Below are 17,064 nucleotides of genomic sequence, written 5' to 3' on the forward strand. Positions count from 1 at the left end.
GGGTGGTCATGACCCCCATGACCCTCCCCCTGGATCCGCCATTGGGTCCTCTTTGTATACCTAATGGCAAAAAATTTAGGTACTAAGACCTCAAAGAAATTTTTGGAACATCTAGAGATGGGAAGATAGAAGTTTTCCTCCACTTTTTTGCAACTTTAACGATAAAAAATGCATAATAAGCTACCGATTGCACATTTTAATTTTTAGAAACACTCAATCGCCAAACTAAATCAATGTATTTTTGTATATACATGAAAATTAAGTTGCTTTATTATTATAGGCTACTTGTTTCATTAATTTATTTGTGTGCATATATTTACTACTTCAATTGTATTATTTACATTTTCGCTCCAATTAATAACAGGAAATATTATGCTAAATAACGTATCTTTAAAACAGATTACACATTCTTTAAGACATACATTATTTGGTTAGTATTCATGACACTTTATATATAAGTATTTTGGGAGCATTAATTACCTATTTTTGCTTCAAATAGGTAACTTTAATGACACGGAATATAAAATTTCAATACCTACTTCGTTTTTATTAATTTAATTTTCCTTTAACTACGGCTGTAGTCAATTAAATGCACGTCGGAGAGAATTTATCTTGAGATATTCAAATATGCATAATAATATGTAGATACATACTCCACCTTCTTTACGAACACTTAGGGTCCATATTTCTAAACGCCCACAAGAAATATCAATTTAAAACACTTCTTTTGCAAAATAAATTATATATTACCTAACTAAAGCGTTAATATGGCTTTACAAAAATCTAATAACTACATAGAAAATTAAAATTAGCCACTTCTAAAGTAAGACACAGTTGAAGATGATAATTTTTTTGTTGCAATTTATTTATTTTTATTATTTTTATGAACAGAAATAGTTTGGTAACAAAACACGTTTGCTTTTATATATCGGAAAAAAAATCCCCTGTGTATCCATAGACTAAAGATTTACGTCGTAAAAACGTTACAGCAGGGGTTGTAAAGGTAAGTTTGATCCCTCAAAAAGAGGGGTGAACTTTACCCTCAGATCAGGGGTAGGTCGTAAATAAGTCACAAAACACATAATGTTGGATCAGTTGGGTGTTCCCATACACTCGGATTTATAAGGAATGTGGTAAATGAAAATATCTGGGCCGATTTTGTAATATTGCAAATGATATTTTTTAAAGATTAGGAATGTTCATTTTCTTATGTAGTCCATAAAGACATTGGTGCAAGAGCAGGCTTAAAAATGGATTTTTTTTGTTATTATATTGTATATAGAATATAGCCAAGCTTTTTCTTTTTTTATCAAGTATGGCAGTTGGATTCTTGCATGCCATTGTTGCCAGTATGTAACTATACTGAGACCTTAGAACTTATATCTCAAAATGGGTGGCGCATTTACGTTGTAAATGTCTATGGGCTCCGGTAACCACTTAAAACCAGGTGGGCTGTGAGCTTATTCACACATCTAAGCAATAAAAAAATTACAGTTTTATTTGAGTTCCCATAACCATTTAACGCTAAGGTTGTAAAGTAGTAAGGTCTATTGATTATAAAAAAAATCGTAGCCAACAAATAAGACTGTGTTACGTCGATGTGTCGCCCTTAAAAATGTAAAGAAATACATTCTGTAACCGATTGAGTAATTGCTAATAATACTAAAGAGATGCACGGATCCGCCTTGAATCTCAGGCTGGGGGACTCGCAACCCGGACTTCGCCTTCGTTTATATAAATAATTTTCAAACCATTTAGTTTGGTGCAAGCGACAAGCGAATTGTTACTTAAGGGTCCCTCGTCAAAAAAATTTTTTTTTTTTATTACTTACATGGGTGGACGAGCTCACAGCCCACCTGGGTTAAGTGGTTACTGGAGCCCATAGGCATATACAATGTAAATACGCCACCCACCTTGAGATATAAGTTCTAAAGTCTTAAGTATAGTTACAACGGCTGCCCCACCCTTCAAGCTGAAACGCGTTACTGCTGCAAGGCACATCTAATTTGAGTCACCTAATTGATATTAATTTTTGCATTTGTATCTATAAATATTATGTATATAACATTATACCTACCAAGGTTCATTCATCTCTGCACTCCCCTAAGGTAGACTGTCAGAGAATGCCTATGACATTAAGTACGCCTTTAAAAATCTTAGTCGCTTTTTGTTTTGAGGGAGAGAGATAGAATATAAGTAAATAAATAAAAAAGGCCTTTATTCCATGCAATTAATACATTTTTTTATTTTATTTTTAAAGATATTTATGTTAATATTTTTAATTACTATATGCATGGACCCTTCTCAGGTTAAGACCTCCTCCAAAAATTTCCATTTTGTTTTGTCTCCGGCGACATAAATCCAGTGTCCAGTGAAAGTACAATCGTGCAATAGGCGGTCTTATCGCTAAAAGCGATCTCTTCCAGACAACCGTTTTATTTAGAGAAATTTCGAAAAATACACAGCAGGTATGTTGGAGTCTAATATCATTTACAATACTTAGAGTGGTCTATTAAGATAGAGACCAAACCTTTATGGACATTATTCAAGAAAATACATATCGAGGGGTGGATAGCTATTTCATTAAAGCTTCCTATTCCCTTAATACGCGACATTTATCTTTGTAATTAAAGGTTCGTTTTATTTGTGATTAACATCGACAGTTCGATATTTTTAATTAAGTTACTCTATCCAAATAGTTGAAGAAGTTTTTTGTTATGATAAAACCTAAAAGCTCTCCTGTAAAGTTGTAATAATGTCGCTAAAATCAAATAGCTCTTTACCCCTCGATACCACTACATAGTATAAAACAAAATCGCTTTCTCTGTCCCTATATCTCCCTGTCCATATGTATGCTTAAATCTATATACTTAAATACACGATATAAATCAACAGAATGGAAATCGATGCTTGAAAGGCAAACGTGACTAAGCGACATTGCGTGAACTTTACAGTAGACTAATTTAAAGTTGAAATACCTGAAAACAAAATTTATTTTAACGAATCTAGCTGTAGTAGAATCTAGCTAGTAGCTGTAGGATTGAATTGATTTTAATAGACCTAGAAATATATATTTTTTGCGCATCGAATATGGTTATTGCCTATTATTTATGTACAAAGCAGCTATTGTCGCTTAGTCACATTTGCTTTTCAAGCATCGAAATGGTAAACAAACAACACTAAGCAGAAAGATGATGTTCCTTCACCATTCTTTCCTCAACCAGTTTTAGTTGTTACAAAACTATCTTTACTTATAAGTCGAGTTGACGCTTTTGTTCAGCTAATAGCCGAGTTTGCGGTTTGCCATTAAATCACTAACAAAGCTTACAGATTAAAATGAAGCATTGCTTAATCTTTACCGTTTCAAATTGAGCTTAATTTTCGTTTGATTTAACTCTTGTTTTGGGTCTCAAAAAGCCTATACTAATTACATGCGGACATGTTTAAAAGTAGCGTATGTATTTGCTTAAATAGTACCAGATTAAGAACACAGATGGCGCTGTTTTGCTAAGTATAGTTCTTATCACTTACACCACACTCCAATGTGTGCGTACGAGGGTGAAATAGGCACTTATCGGTTTAGAAGATTTTACTTGAGTGCTCTTGATGTGAGCTGATGGAATGTTTGGCTTTCCGGGGGTAGTCGGGTGTTACAAGTAGACTTAAAAAACAAGGACCTGACGTGATTCGAATTCGTGTGGTTTTTTTTTATAAGTCGATTTTGATTTTGTTTGAACATCACATTGAGATGTAAAGCTGTGGTATTTCATGAATTGCTGATGATAGAGTTGTCTCTCCTTATTTTGGATTGATTAAAGTGTCTCTTGTTTTTTATTCTTTAGTAGCGACATTGGGTTTGTTGATGAAAAAGTCGACTCTTAGCTCAGCCTGTGCGAAGGATACGCTAAATTTTACGAATGATCGGACTGCAATTCGAAAAGCTTGCTCCGAAGACATATCCGTTTCAAATTCCAACAAATAATTGAACGTAGAATTCCTTTTCGATACTCTCAAAGCCCGTTCACGACGGTGTCATCTCAAGGAAAAATAGTATAAAGTCTTCTCTTAAAACGAGAATGCCCTATCTGAACTAACAAAAGGCTCCCGCGTCGCTTGCACGGACAACAGATACAAGTAAACACTTTAAACCGTGAAAGACTGCACAAACGGCATTATTAGTAACAAGTGAAAAGTGTCAGGCGACGCGCTACGGCGCCGCAGCAAAAAGATATCCACGAGCGTCGCGCATCGATTTTTATAACCCCAGAGGGAGGCGGGGTCACGGCGCGGGCCAATCACGGCGTGGTGAGCCGACCAATCACGCCGCGGCTTCTTGCCGTTCCGATTTCAAACGTGTAATGGAATTTGCGCCCGGGAACTTCTCGCGGATTACCCGGCCAATGTAGAGTGGTAATACGGCGCTTTAGTACCTTTATTGATTTTCGTCGGTTACTTTTTGAAAGGGTAATTATTGTGCTTGTTTTTTTTTTTCGGGTTTCGATTCACGCCCGAGGCCACGGAGTTTGCTAATGAATTGGCTGTTCGTTACAAACATATTTTTCTTTTAATTTAAGTTTTGATTGGATCCTTACATTGAGCCCGTTAGCTTAGTTGTTTAGTAGCAACTTGTTTTACATCTATATATTAATACGTGAAGCAAAAACTTTGTATCCCTTTTTACGAAAATTGCGCGGACGGAGGAGTATGAAATTTTCCACATTTATAGACAATATAGAGAAGAAGTGCACAATGCTAATATATTTTTCAAATATCACTAGCTCGGACTCATGGTGCTGAAAAAAAAAGCGGGCATCGAGAAAATTCTAGAACAGAAAAGCTTTTAGCGATAACAACAACTCTTTTGGACTTATACCTGCCTGATGACTGGTTTTAAATTTTACCTAATTGTGTTTTATACATTTATTGTCTCTCTCTCTCTCTCTCTCTCTATAATTTTCGTATTTTTTTTTGCTTTTTTATTTAACATCTATCTCTATATATAAAAATGAATTGCTGTTCGTTAGTCTCGCTAAAACTCGAGATCGGCTGGACCGATTTGGATAATTTTCATCTTGAATTACTTGTGGAAGTCCAGAGAAGGTTTAAAAGGTGGATAAATATGAAAATGCTCGGAATTAAATAAAAATAACAATTTTGTTTTCCCTTTGATGTGGCCCCCGTCGGACGGATTCCTTTAGTTTGTTTTAAGTTTATTTCATACAAAAGTTTAGGTCTTTTATTTATCTATTGAGGCACTACGAAGTCTGCCGGGCCAGCTAGTATTCACTATATATCAGATTTAAAAAAGCGAGTAGGATCGAAAAATAAATCTATAAAGAATAAGTCAACATCTCGGGAAACATTGGATATCGAAGACCGAAGCGAATATTTCAATCTAGCTCTTTCAGAGAAACGTTTCCCTTTAAAATATCACCGATAAAACCACGAATGCGCTATTGTTGGGCTCGGTATCGATAAATAAACAATAAAAAAAACTCAGCGTTAAATAGGTGTACTCATAGTGATGTGACAGAGTCGATATTCTTTTAGTTCAAATTAATATGTCTTGAGTATACTTTCTTGTGTGATTGTGATTGGTTCATAGTGATTTGACTTTAACATTAATTGTAGATCAGACATTCCCTCTAGCTATAATAATGTCATTTAATTATTGCTCATATAGCTACAATACTAGGTTTTTTTATTGCTTAGATGTGTGGACGAGCTCACAGCCCACCTGGTGTTAAGTGGTTACTGGAGCCCATAGACATCTACAACGTAAATGCGCCACCCACCTTGAGATATAAGTTCTAAGGTCTCAATTATAGTTACAACGGCTGCCCCACCCTTCAAACCGAAACGCATTTTACTGCTTCACGGCAGAAATAAGCATGGCGGTGGTACCTACCCGTGCGGACTCACAAGAGGTCCTACCAGTAATTACGCAAAGGTTTAAATGATTATTTATTTTTTATAATAACTATGAAGCGGTAAGAAAATTAGAATTGAAAAACACAAAGTTTTAGCTATAGGTTGTTTGCTATTTTTGCTAGACGGGTCATAGAGCGTGGTGCTCACCTGATGTAGAGTTCACGGGAGCCGGGGTCTACTTGACCGGGCTTCATCAGATAATTTACATTCTACATATGTGATCAAATTAAGACATAATTTTACATTTGTAATCAGTCGAGTGGCATTACTACATTCCTTTCTTTTTTAAATTCTGTCATATAACAGCCAGTCTATTAGTGTTTTTCTATAGACACAGTCCTCTGAATTTCTCGCCGGATTTTCTAAGTAGGTCACGATTCCGATCCGGTGGTAGATTCAACGAAGCACTGCGCTTACTAGGGCTAGTGTTAGCATCCTTCGGGATTTTCCAGGGGATGACATCCCGTCTTATCATTAGTACGGGTACCGGCGAAGGCGGGACCTTCGGCGCGCACTGCGGTACCGTAAGTTTCGTGTAGTCAGTGTGGTGGAGCTCGATGGGGTTTAGTCGGTAGTCGGTTCTGCGGAGCAAGTGCCTCGCGCGCCTTTTTCAAGGTGTAGTCTCCTGTGAGAAATTGGGGGAGGTGGAGGACCTCGGTCCTTCTCTTTTCCCCTTCTTCCTCTCAGGAGGCGCCAGAGTCCGACATAAGCCGGTATCCGTAAATGGATTCCCCAGTGTTAAAAAAAAGGGCTAGTGTTAGCAATTCTCTCAGGTTGAGCCCGTCAGCTCGCCTGCTGATTTATGATTATCAGGAATAGCCCCTTAAGCTACCAGCGATTAGGGTAATAGGTATTTTTTTCGGTTCCCACGCCTCGTAGACTTAATTAAAGCTACTTTTACGATTTAATTTCGCATTTATTATTGTCGCTACATTACTTCCGGATATAATTCACGGGAAGTGATTTAATGTCCACGACTGTCATGTATTTACATCGGTATATGTTAGAAGACTCAGAAATTAAATGAAAAATAAAATGGCGTAGACTGTTTGTGTGTCTGTATGTGCGTGTCTAGAAAATAATAGGTTTTGTGTCTGTACATTAATTAGGTAATGTGTTCGTATAACCTCAGTTTTCCACGTCTGTAATTTGACGTGATAACCTCTTATAAGTCGATGACTGGCTGCACGCACGAATAAGTGTCACATTCCGCCTGGGGCTGAGCGTGCAAGCGACAGCGCGGAACAATAAGAGAGGCACGATCGGCCCGAGCGTTGACTTGTGACATATTTATCTCTCTTCTCTCGTGACGTCAGAGCTAGCAGTTTGAATAGTTCTGCTGCTGACGTTATCACGTAACACTATCGTCCGTAAGCCGACTTTACAGATAACCAATTAATTTTTTTTACTTTAATTTCTATGTACAAACTAAAACTTTCGTATATTTTTTCAAACTGTCCATGTAATCGGCAAAAATTAAGTATTTTTAAATTTTGTCGTAATGTATATTTGCTGTTCCGATCGAGAACCCTCTTATTTTTTAAGCTGAAGTCGGTTAAAAGAACGTAGCTTATTCCTACGCCTACGTCAATTATTTGTCGTAGACCGCGTAGGCGTAGAGCACGCCGTAGATCGTCGTAGCAGTGCTACGCAGATATCTTTTAAGGGTTTTTATTCTGTTGAATTAATTGCATATAATATTTAGGGTTTTTTTTTATTACGTATATTATTATTGTATTTGATCAAAAATAGTGTTAAGAGCTGGTGCTGGTGAAGGGATTTAAAAAATAGCAATGTCTAAGAATTACTAAAAAACTTATAACGCAGGGAATCCTATCCTAAATTGAGTCCGGATGACCGTGCGTGTTTGTTCCTAATTATAACAATAATAATAAATATTGTTATTCATAAGTTCATCGCACGTATGTTTACCCGATTTGAGAATCAAACCCACAATCCTCAGCTTAAAAGTCCGGGCACCAGGTCGGTTGTAAAAAAAAAAATTATTTTTATCTATTGACTTATTAAATATTCTAGCTAGATCCAAGTGACGGTTTCAAGTGTGAGGCGACTGGTATGCACCGCAACCGAGATTTCGACCTCATGACCAACGAACCAAAAAAATAAATCCAATAAAACACTTATCCACCATTTAGAATTGTACAGTAAGGAACGAAATAAGTGCCTGAAGACTTACCGATTCACCTTCCTTCCACTGCCTCGCGCTCTCTGGGCTCAGCGTCGCTTCCGGAGGTGGGACCGTCTGTCCCTTGACTGGTACACGATGAATATATTGTTGCTGGTTCTATGTTTACGCGTGACTTGCATTGGATAATTTTTGTTTTTGTAATAAATAATGTCTGCCGCGGAACGCGTGTGCTATGTATTCTATGCGACGGCGATCTCATCCGTAGGCTTGGAGAGGTTGTTCAGCAAGCTTCTGGTTGGCTAGTCGGCCGTCTACAGGCGAGATCGAACCTTACTGCGCCTAGATTAAGACTCGTGTTGTCTTGAAAATGTAATATATTCATTACCTGATACTCGATACTAATAAAATATATGAAACAAGAAAAAATCTGTTTCATTGCAAAACAAGAATTTTAATTCATTTGAGGAAACAAATAAAAATAGTTAAGGTTGAAATTTCGATAAATTACTTCCCATCCCTAGGCGGCCGCTAGTGCGGAAACGCTGTTCGGACGACAATCGATAGTTATATCGACATACAGTAAGTGAGAAAGCCTGTTCGGTACAGAGGCGCGCTGATCCGACGTGAGCACTCCCTAAGTGATTTATTACTCAGTTTTTTTCCTGTATTGCGATTGGTTGGATATTTTTGGTCCTTCTAATATGTTTTCAAAGTAATAGTGCTTTTACTGGTGGTCTTAAGTTCCAGCAGGTAACGTCACTTTTAGAGCTCAATGTGAGTGACGGAATTAACGTTGCTGATGTCCACGGACAACAGTAACACTAGATATGGCCGAAAATTGGTCTAATTCATCTAAGGTATAGAAAAAAAATAAAAATATATTTGAACAAACCATTTTAAAGTAGTTTTACTAGTGGCAGGATGTCTTGTGAGTCCGCACGCGTAGGTACTACAGCCCTGCCTAGTTCTGCCGTGAAGCAGTAATGCGTTTCGGTTTTAAGGGTGGGGCAGCCGTTATAACTATACTGAGACCTTAGAACTCACTGAGGGGTTAGTGAGAGAGGTTGGGAGATTCAGTCTTCGCCTTCCAATGCAAGTAATCGTCGAGGGTGATATCTGAAGAGCCTCCACACTGAAATCGGTTTTGATAATTGTATATTGTTGCAGATTGGGTTTGATCTCGCAGTGGAGCGCCCTGGCTGGACGGTACGGAGGCCTGGTGCCAGCTCCCTGGTACTGGCAACGACCTCAAGAACGAGCCTCTCCTCCCAAAGGTACCGAAAGTTTTTTTTCTTCCATTAAAACGGGCACTAGTATCTTATATGGGTGGGTGCGTAAGATGCCGGCTTTGAAATCGGGTTTCCGGTGAAGAATTATCTCAAAGAGTTTGGCGTATCTTTTATTTATTTATTTATTTTTATAGCTTAGATGTGTGAACTATTTCACGGCCCACCTGGTGTTATATGATTACCGGAGCCCATATACATCTACAACGTAAATGACGCCACCCACCTGGAGACATGAGTTCTGAGGTTTCAGTTTGTACAGTACAACAGCTGCCCCACCCTTCAAACCGAAAAGCATTATTGCTTCACGGCAGGGTGGTGGTAAAAAAAAAAAGTGTTGTGGTACGTACCCGTGTGAACTCATAAGAGGTCCTACCACCAGTAAAAATCTACCGCTATCTACCGCTTTTTTAATAGAGCGTATTTGGTATAACTTATTTTTGAATTAATTAATTGTATCTCGTTACCGTCGCTTACGGACATCAGCAAGGATACACTCTATATTATGACATTAAGGATTCCATTTCAAACATTTATTTAAAAAGATTACGTCATAGAGCATAGGTAGCATTAACAGAGGAGGATGAACTTCAATACATCTTATATATGCTGATCCAACCCTAAAAATATAAGTAAGCTTCCTAGAAAAAATTCTACGGCGCAATGTATACCTACTTATAACGCTGGACAACGTTCATCGTACTGTAAAATAATCTCTGACACACATAAAAAGCCGGTCAAAAAGAAAAGGAATCATCAAAATATGCTCATCTAGAAAAATCATCTCTATGTTACGTACACACACATAAAAAACAGCCGAATTGAAAACCTCCTCTTTTTTGAAGTCGGTTAAAATATGATTCATAAGCAAGAGGGAAAAAAATATAATGTCTTGTTTGCCTATTCATACGTTCAGGAGTCAAAGCCTAAGGACTAAGGAGACAAAGCCTCCGCCGCGACTATTATGTGCTCTTGATGTACGGAAAACAGCCGATAGTTAAAAGTGCTTCCGCACCATCTAAGTTGCTAAGCGATTTATTATTATTAAGCGATTATCTAAGTGAGCTAAAAGTACTATATCTCTAGCCTAAAAAAAATCCTATCTATCCGCTGATAGCCTAAGGGGCTATTCCAGCTACGTCTGGACGGTTAGGTGAGTTCACGGGCTCAACCTGAGAAACACTAGCCCTAGCAAGAGCCGTGCTTCGCAGAATCTACCACCGGATCGGAAACGCGACCCACTGAGAAGATCCGGTGAGAAACTCAGTGGGCTGTGTCTGTGGTTTACTCGTCGAGCCCTTCATCGCAAGAGACGGGTTCGGCGAAGACGATGACCGGTGCTTGTGGTACTTTAAAGCACCGCTAATGGATCGGGAGGATCCACTGTTTACCATCCGGTCCACCGGATCGGGTATAACAAAATTTCGATCGCAATCGATTGACTCGTATGTCAACCCACTGCATTAATATATTCGATAAACTAATTGTGGACCGTGACTCGACTGAAACTCGGTCCCCTACTATAGAATCACGTTCGTAATCCGACACTACAAGCACAGTCGAATCGATTACCGCGACACTTCCGAAGCCGTAGTCTCCTGCTCATATTACTTGGATTTTTATAACCGAAATCCTTAGTAGAGCGGATCCGGGCGCTGGCGGGTTATATTGAAGCTTGAAGTCAAGGCTCGAGATGATAACTGTTATTTACTTGGGCGATGGAATATTAGATAAATGGTGCAGTGTATATAAGGACCCCATCAAAAGTAATTGGGTCTTAAAGGAACACGATAAGGTTCAAACTCTGACGTCATTTTTCAAGGTGGTGTAATTCAAGGTTTCGTGTAATAAAAATCAAACCCGCAAAATTATAATTTGCGTAATTACTGGTGGTAGGACCTCTTGTGAGTCCGCGCGGGTAGGTACCACCATCCTGCCTATTTCTGCCATGAAGCAGTAATGCGTTTCGGTTTGAAGGGTGGGGCAGCTGTTGTAACTATACTTGAGACCTTAGAACTTGTATCTCAAGGTGTGTGGCGCATTTACGTTGTGGATATCTATGGGCTCCAGTAACCACTTAACACCAGGTGGGGTGTGAGCTCGTCCACCCATCTAAGCAATAAAAAAAAATAAAAAAATCTAACTTCAGATTAAAAGTGTATTTTTTTATAACAGTTCACTCTCAAACATAAAAGAATCGCAAGAGAATATCTCCGCAAACAATAAACATTATTAAATCCATCCCCGACCTAGCTCGTTAGTTAAAAACACACTCCCATGATAATTGTGGTGGCGAACAGCGAACATACATTTCCGCTAAACAAGCAGCAGTGATCAAGCGGGCCTCATCTCGGTTTAATTCCCCCAAAACCCATCTGAAGCGAAACAAAGGAGACGCCATTTCACGCGGCCCAAACCGACCGAACAATGCTTTTCTACCATCCACCTACAATTATTCACGTATAGCAACACCGACGAAACGTCAAACTGTCATCGGTCTCGCTCTAACGCGCGCCGTGGTCTGCAGCCGTCGCGGTCGCGCCCGTTCCGTTCCATATTCGAATACGTTCGCGCGAAAATCGGTGTCGGTAGTGATGTCGCGGTTGTTTTAATTTTCGAATGTGGTTTTGCCGTGTTCGGAGCGATGACTGCGCATTTTTTTTTTTGTCCTTTCCGCATTTTATTATTGAACCGTATAATGTTCAGCTCTTTGCGGCTATGAGATGAGAGGAAATATTGAGTGAGGGCCGTGATGATTGCAATCGACAAAAGGTTTTCTTTTTAAATGCAGCATCTGTGTATTCGGTACTTCGGTTGTTAGGGATTATATATTTTCGATTTCATTATTCGTTTGGTTTTTTTTTTCGATTATACATTTAGGGTTTACGAACACGGACATGTTTACATATTTCTAATCTAATTTAATGTTAACGTTTTTTCAGTTTCTAGGCGTCTTTTTTTTTTCGAAAGCAAACGTGCAGATTAGTTCGTATCCCGTCTGATGTTAGAGGTGTACTTGTTGTTTATAGACAAATGTTAATAGTTCCACTTGCTTCAAGACATGATCTCAATTGCGTGTAATAAAAATCAAACCCGCAAAATTATTATTTGGGTAATTACTGGTGGTAGGAAGGACTTCTTGTGAGTCCGCACGGGTAGTACCACCGCCCTGCCTATTTCTGCCGTGAAGCAGTAATGCGTTTCGGGTTGAAGGGTGGGGCAGCCGTCGTAACTATACTGAGACCTTAGAACTCATATCTCAAGGTGGGTGGCGCATTTACGTTGTAGATATGGGCTACAGTAACCATTTAACACCAGGTGGGCTGTGAACTCGTCTCCCATCAAAGCAATAAAAGTAAAAGTATTTAGTTTATTTGTTATTAGTATCAACTGTGAGATGACATATTAGTACCAATTTAAGTGGTCAGAATTTATTGATATGTAGTGGAAGGAGATATCACCACAGTGCGCGAGTGCGAGGGAGCCCGCGACTTGTTGCCACTACGCACTATTTCGCCGAATTGTTGCCACTATTTCTTTTCAGTACGGCAATCGTCTTTTTTGATGCCATTGTTGCCAGTTTTAAGTTATTAAAAATCTTCTATTGTCAAATGCACGTGTACTCTATTACAATAGAAAAAATATAGAGTGCAATGGAAAAGTGTAATCGATTAGGATGAACTTGAATGAAAATTTGGAGGACTTTTTGACGGAAATCGAGAAAGAGCGCTCAGTGATTTCTTTTTATTTTCTCACACTTATACACTTTCGTAGACGCTAAAAGGCTGATAAAACGCAATAAAGAAATGAAATTAACCATACAAAACAATTCATTTGGCGCGCCAAAAATCCTCCCTAAATCTACCATCAAAAATATTATTGCCAAATAATTTTACAACTTATTACTATGATCGCAAAAAGGTTTATTTCAATGCCAAATTCGCATTACGAAATACTATTCTATAAAAGTACACAAACAAACAGCGAATATTCGAATTATAAAAATTTTTCAACCGAAGGTGCATTCGGAATCATCTTTTTTCTTGCGACCTCTTTCTTTTTCCCACAATACAATAATGCATTGCGTAATTTTAGTCAATTAAATCGTGAATTTACTAACAAAACTTCTAAGTTCTATGTTTGTACACGCGACATATAAACTGCTTACGGTAGTAAGCGATCGTGTAAACATCAACTCCGCGCCAACAAAGGATTACCACGCGCGGCTTCTAAAATCAATTCCAATCACGGCAAAACGTCCAGTTAGCGTGACCCGTTCATTTAGGTTATGTTAAAACAAAACAGAGCTCATCGTTAGTTTGTTAACTAGTATTCTAGAGCTACGAATCTTTGTATTGTTAAACTGTGTACAGTTCAGCTTGTCTGGACAACCCTTTGTTTTATGTTAAAAAATTATCTAGTCAACGGAATATAGACATTGACACTGAGCGTTACGGTAGAGTTTTGACTGAAATTTCAATGGATTCAATATTCTTAATTCGAAATGTGTTGTTGCTGTGATTCCTGTGACAATGTCGGTGACGTCCTGTTTCACGCGACCGCGTTCCGAATTCGAATTTGAATTTCGAACGTGTAGTCGAATTTTGTGTTCCATTGTGATCTTCTGTTAGCTGATTGGATAACATGTGTTTACCCTTACTACAGGTTTTGATTGATTAAATCTATTTTGAATGTCGTTTTGAACTTTTGTGTTCGTACTCTTGTTATATGAAAATCATGTCGAAAGTAAAGAGGGTATGCCATTAGAGAAAGATTTAATCCAAGTATTAATAATAGATTTTTTAAATAAAATTAAACTATTCATTTTGAATGATGAATTATTATTTATGTATGTAATTTTTTTTATACTACTTCTTTTACTAATGCGATTATAATTTAATTTCGTATCAATTCACTAATGTGGTTTCTTATTTGACGAATCAAATGATTTTGATAAATGAACACGAGGGGTATCAGATTACAACGATTGCACTTAAATTCACAACCTCGATTCATTTTAAACTTTTTATAAACGTTACCCTTATAAAACTTACACTTAGTAGTTAGTTATACTTATTTTGTGAGTCCGCGCGAGTAGGTACCACCGCCCCGCCTATTTCTGCCGTGAAGCAGTAATGCGTTTCGGTTTGAAGGGTGGGGCAGCCGTTGTAACTATACTTGAGACCTTAGAACTTATATCTCTAGGTGGGTGGCGCATTTACGTTGTAGATTTCTATGGGCTCCAGTAACCACTTAACACCAAGTGGGCTGTGAGCTCATCCAACCATCGAAGCAATAAAAAAAAATAAAAAAATTAACTTTTAGGCCAGACATACAAAAACACTTAAACACGTTATCCGCAGACCGTACTAAAACCTTCTTTAAAAACAATAATGTTAAGGTCGAAGATCGCAATTTTTCGAATCGCCTCTTAGTTGAGGACACAATATTTATGACCGAGCTTGATAACTGATTAATATTTTAATGAGTTTCACTTAAAACGTTGCCTATAAATATCGCAACTGCGTTTTATTCGTGTAAAGTCAATAGGGCACGACAGATCAGCGCAGATTAGCATTGTCGGGCTTCATTAGAGACACAGCGGACGCGGATCGGAAACATATAATGTTACAACTATTACACGATTTGATTTGTAATCTGAAACGACAACGCGTACCGGTGCGCAATTCGAAGGATATCTTCGAAATCTGAACCTCTGTTTGTTAATCTAATTCCGGATAGTGGAGTTTTTAGTTGTATTTTAGTAAAATTATTTATTTGAGAAGGTTAAGCTGGATGGGGTTATCGATATGGACTGTACGGTGCTTTCTTTTTCTGCCGCTTGAAAGATTTAATACAACTGAGGCTTTCAAAGACATTCTCTCAAGAGATATGAGGTTACCCAGACACGAAGCTACCTACCTTAGTAGGTGGCAGCAATTTCATTTTGATGTTTAAAGCTTCTGGTGATCATTTATCATAGGTTAGCAGTGAGCTGGCTAAATCTATGCACTAAAAGATATCGTTAATGCTAAATTCAATTATCTTGTTACAGAGGATTGCGTTGCTAATGAAGAAGGCTCAGCGGGTGGATCTCCGCGTCCCCGGAGTCCGCCACGAGCTCCCACTCCTCCGTCGCCGTCGCGTTCGTCCCCTCGTTCACCGCGACTACACCCCGCCTTATACCCGCAGCAGCAAGACCCTCAGGACTCCGATCCCGACATAGACGAGAGCGACGATTTCGATAAAGACGAAAAACGAGACCCCAATACGAATTTAGGAAAGAGGAAGAAGAAAACGCGCACGGTCTTCTCGCGTTCTCAAGTGTTCCAGCTTGAATCCACGTTCGACATGAAACGGTATTTGAGCAGCTCCGAACGCGCCGGCTTAGCGGCTAGCCTACATCTCACTGAGACGCAGGTAAAGATCTGGTTCCAGAACCGACGCAACAAGTGGAAGAGGCAGCTAGCTGCTGAGCTAGAAGCGGCAAACATGGCCCACGCTGCGCAACGTCTCGTTCGGGTACCGATTCTGTATCACGAGTCGCGACCAACGTCCATCCCGCACACGCCGTTGCCGATGCACCCTCAGTTCTCCAACGAGCCCGGAGTTTATTTTCCTCAGCAGCCGCAGCAGCTGCAGCCCCTCCCGGCTTCTCCGGTGACGTCACGGGCTCCCCTCTCGAGTCTGGTATAGTGTCCGCTTGAAGCCGCTCGCGGGGCCTCCTCAGCGGACGGACCGTATTTAAATTAAAAGTGTTTTAATTAAAAAAAAAAAACGCAGGACTAGTCATGAATTTTGAGTGTTAAATGCCAAATCGTTTGAATTGTAAAACTTATACGTATGGATTACGAAAGCTGTAGGCTTAGTCATTTTATTTATTCAATCGGATATCGACAAAAAAGGCATTTCGGGGGGCTTGTGTTTTATTCATTTTGGAAACGATAGAATGTTGTATTGTGTAAGTTATCTGACGGTTCAATTGTTGTTTGAACGCAACGTGCCAAACTGAATAATGAAAAAAAAAACTCTGCAAAAAGACTTACATGTATTTCATTGAAATCGTGTGGGATAGTACAAGTTCTTTGTGATGCTGTTTGATGTTTTGACGTGAATAATTTCGGTATAAAAAGTAACGTACAAATAAATAAAAAATTATAACTCGATGTAATAACGTGTACAGTTTTGTATATAACGAATGTTTTAACGAATAATACTTTTATTTATTTAGTTGTAAGGCTCTAGTTAATGTTTGTAAATATTAGGAATTCGAAGAACTGAAAATATGCTTTTATAATGTTAATAAGTAAATAAATATACTTGTGTAATGTTTTTTCCTGTCTTTAAAAAAGTTGTTTGAATAAAAACACGGCTGAATGTTGCGCGTAGACATTTTTTTTTTGTTAAAGTTTCACTTCTTTGAATGGTGAATGTTGTATTTGACAGATATATAAATTTGTGTAAAACTACAGGGTGGCCCATAAGTCCTTTGAAAAGTAAAATTTGAATAAAACGAACAGGGCGCGCGTGAGCGGTGCAGGGGAAGCGGGGGGAGTAACTTCGGTTTCTGGGAATTTAGTCGCGATGGAGCGTTTTACCGGAGCGGACTGTGCGTTTTGTGTGCGCGAGTTTTATAAAAACGACAATTCGGCAACCGTTGCGCGGCGTAAATTTCGAGAACACAAAGGTTTACACAAC

General features: G+C 38.7%; 1 protein-coding gene across 1 annotated transcript in view; it reads left to right on the forward strand.

Annotated features, from left to right (window-relative positions):
- LOC114241519 (homeobox protein Hmx) overlaps positions 1–16,829 on the forward strand; it is a 36,924-nt gene extending 20,095 nt beyond the window's left edge. The window contains exons 3-4 of the mRNA XM_089738800.1: positions 9,248–9,354; positions 15,422–16,829. Of these exons, the coding sequence (XP_089594926.1) occupies positions 9,248–9,354; positions 15,422–16,062 (748 nt within the window). The 3' untranslated portion in view covers positions 16,063–16,829. The remainder of the gene's footprint in view (positions 1–9,247; positions 9,355–15,421) is intronic.
- The last annotated feature ends 235 nt before the right edge of the window (positions 16,830–17,064 follow it).

The sequence above is a fragment of the Bombyx mandarina genome, chromosome 26 (genome assembly GCF_030267445.1).
Source record: "Bombyx mandarina strain Sakado chromosome 26, ASM3026744v2".
Classification (NCBI taxonomy): domain Eukaryota; kingdom Metazoa; phylum Arthropoda; class Insecta; order Lepidoptera; family Bombycidae; genus Bombyx; species Bombyx mandarina.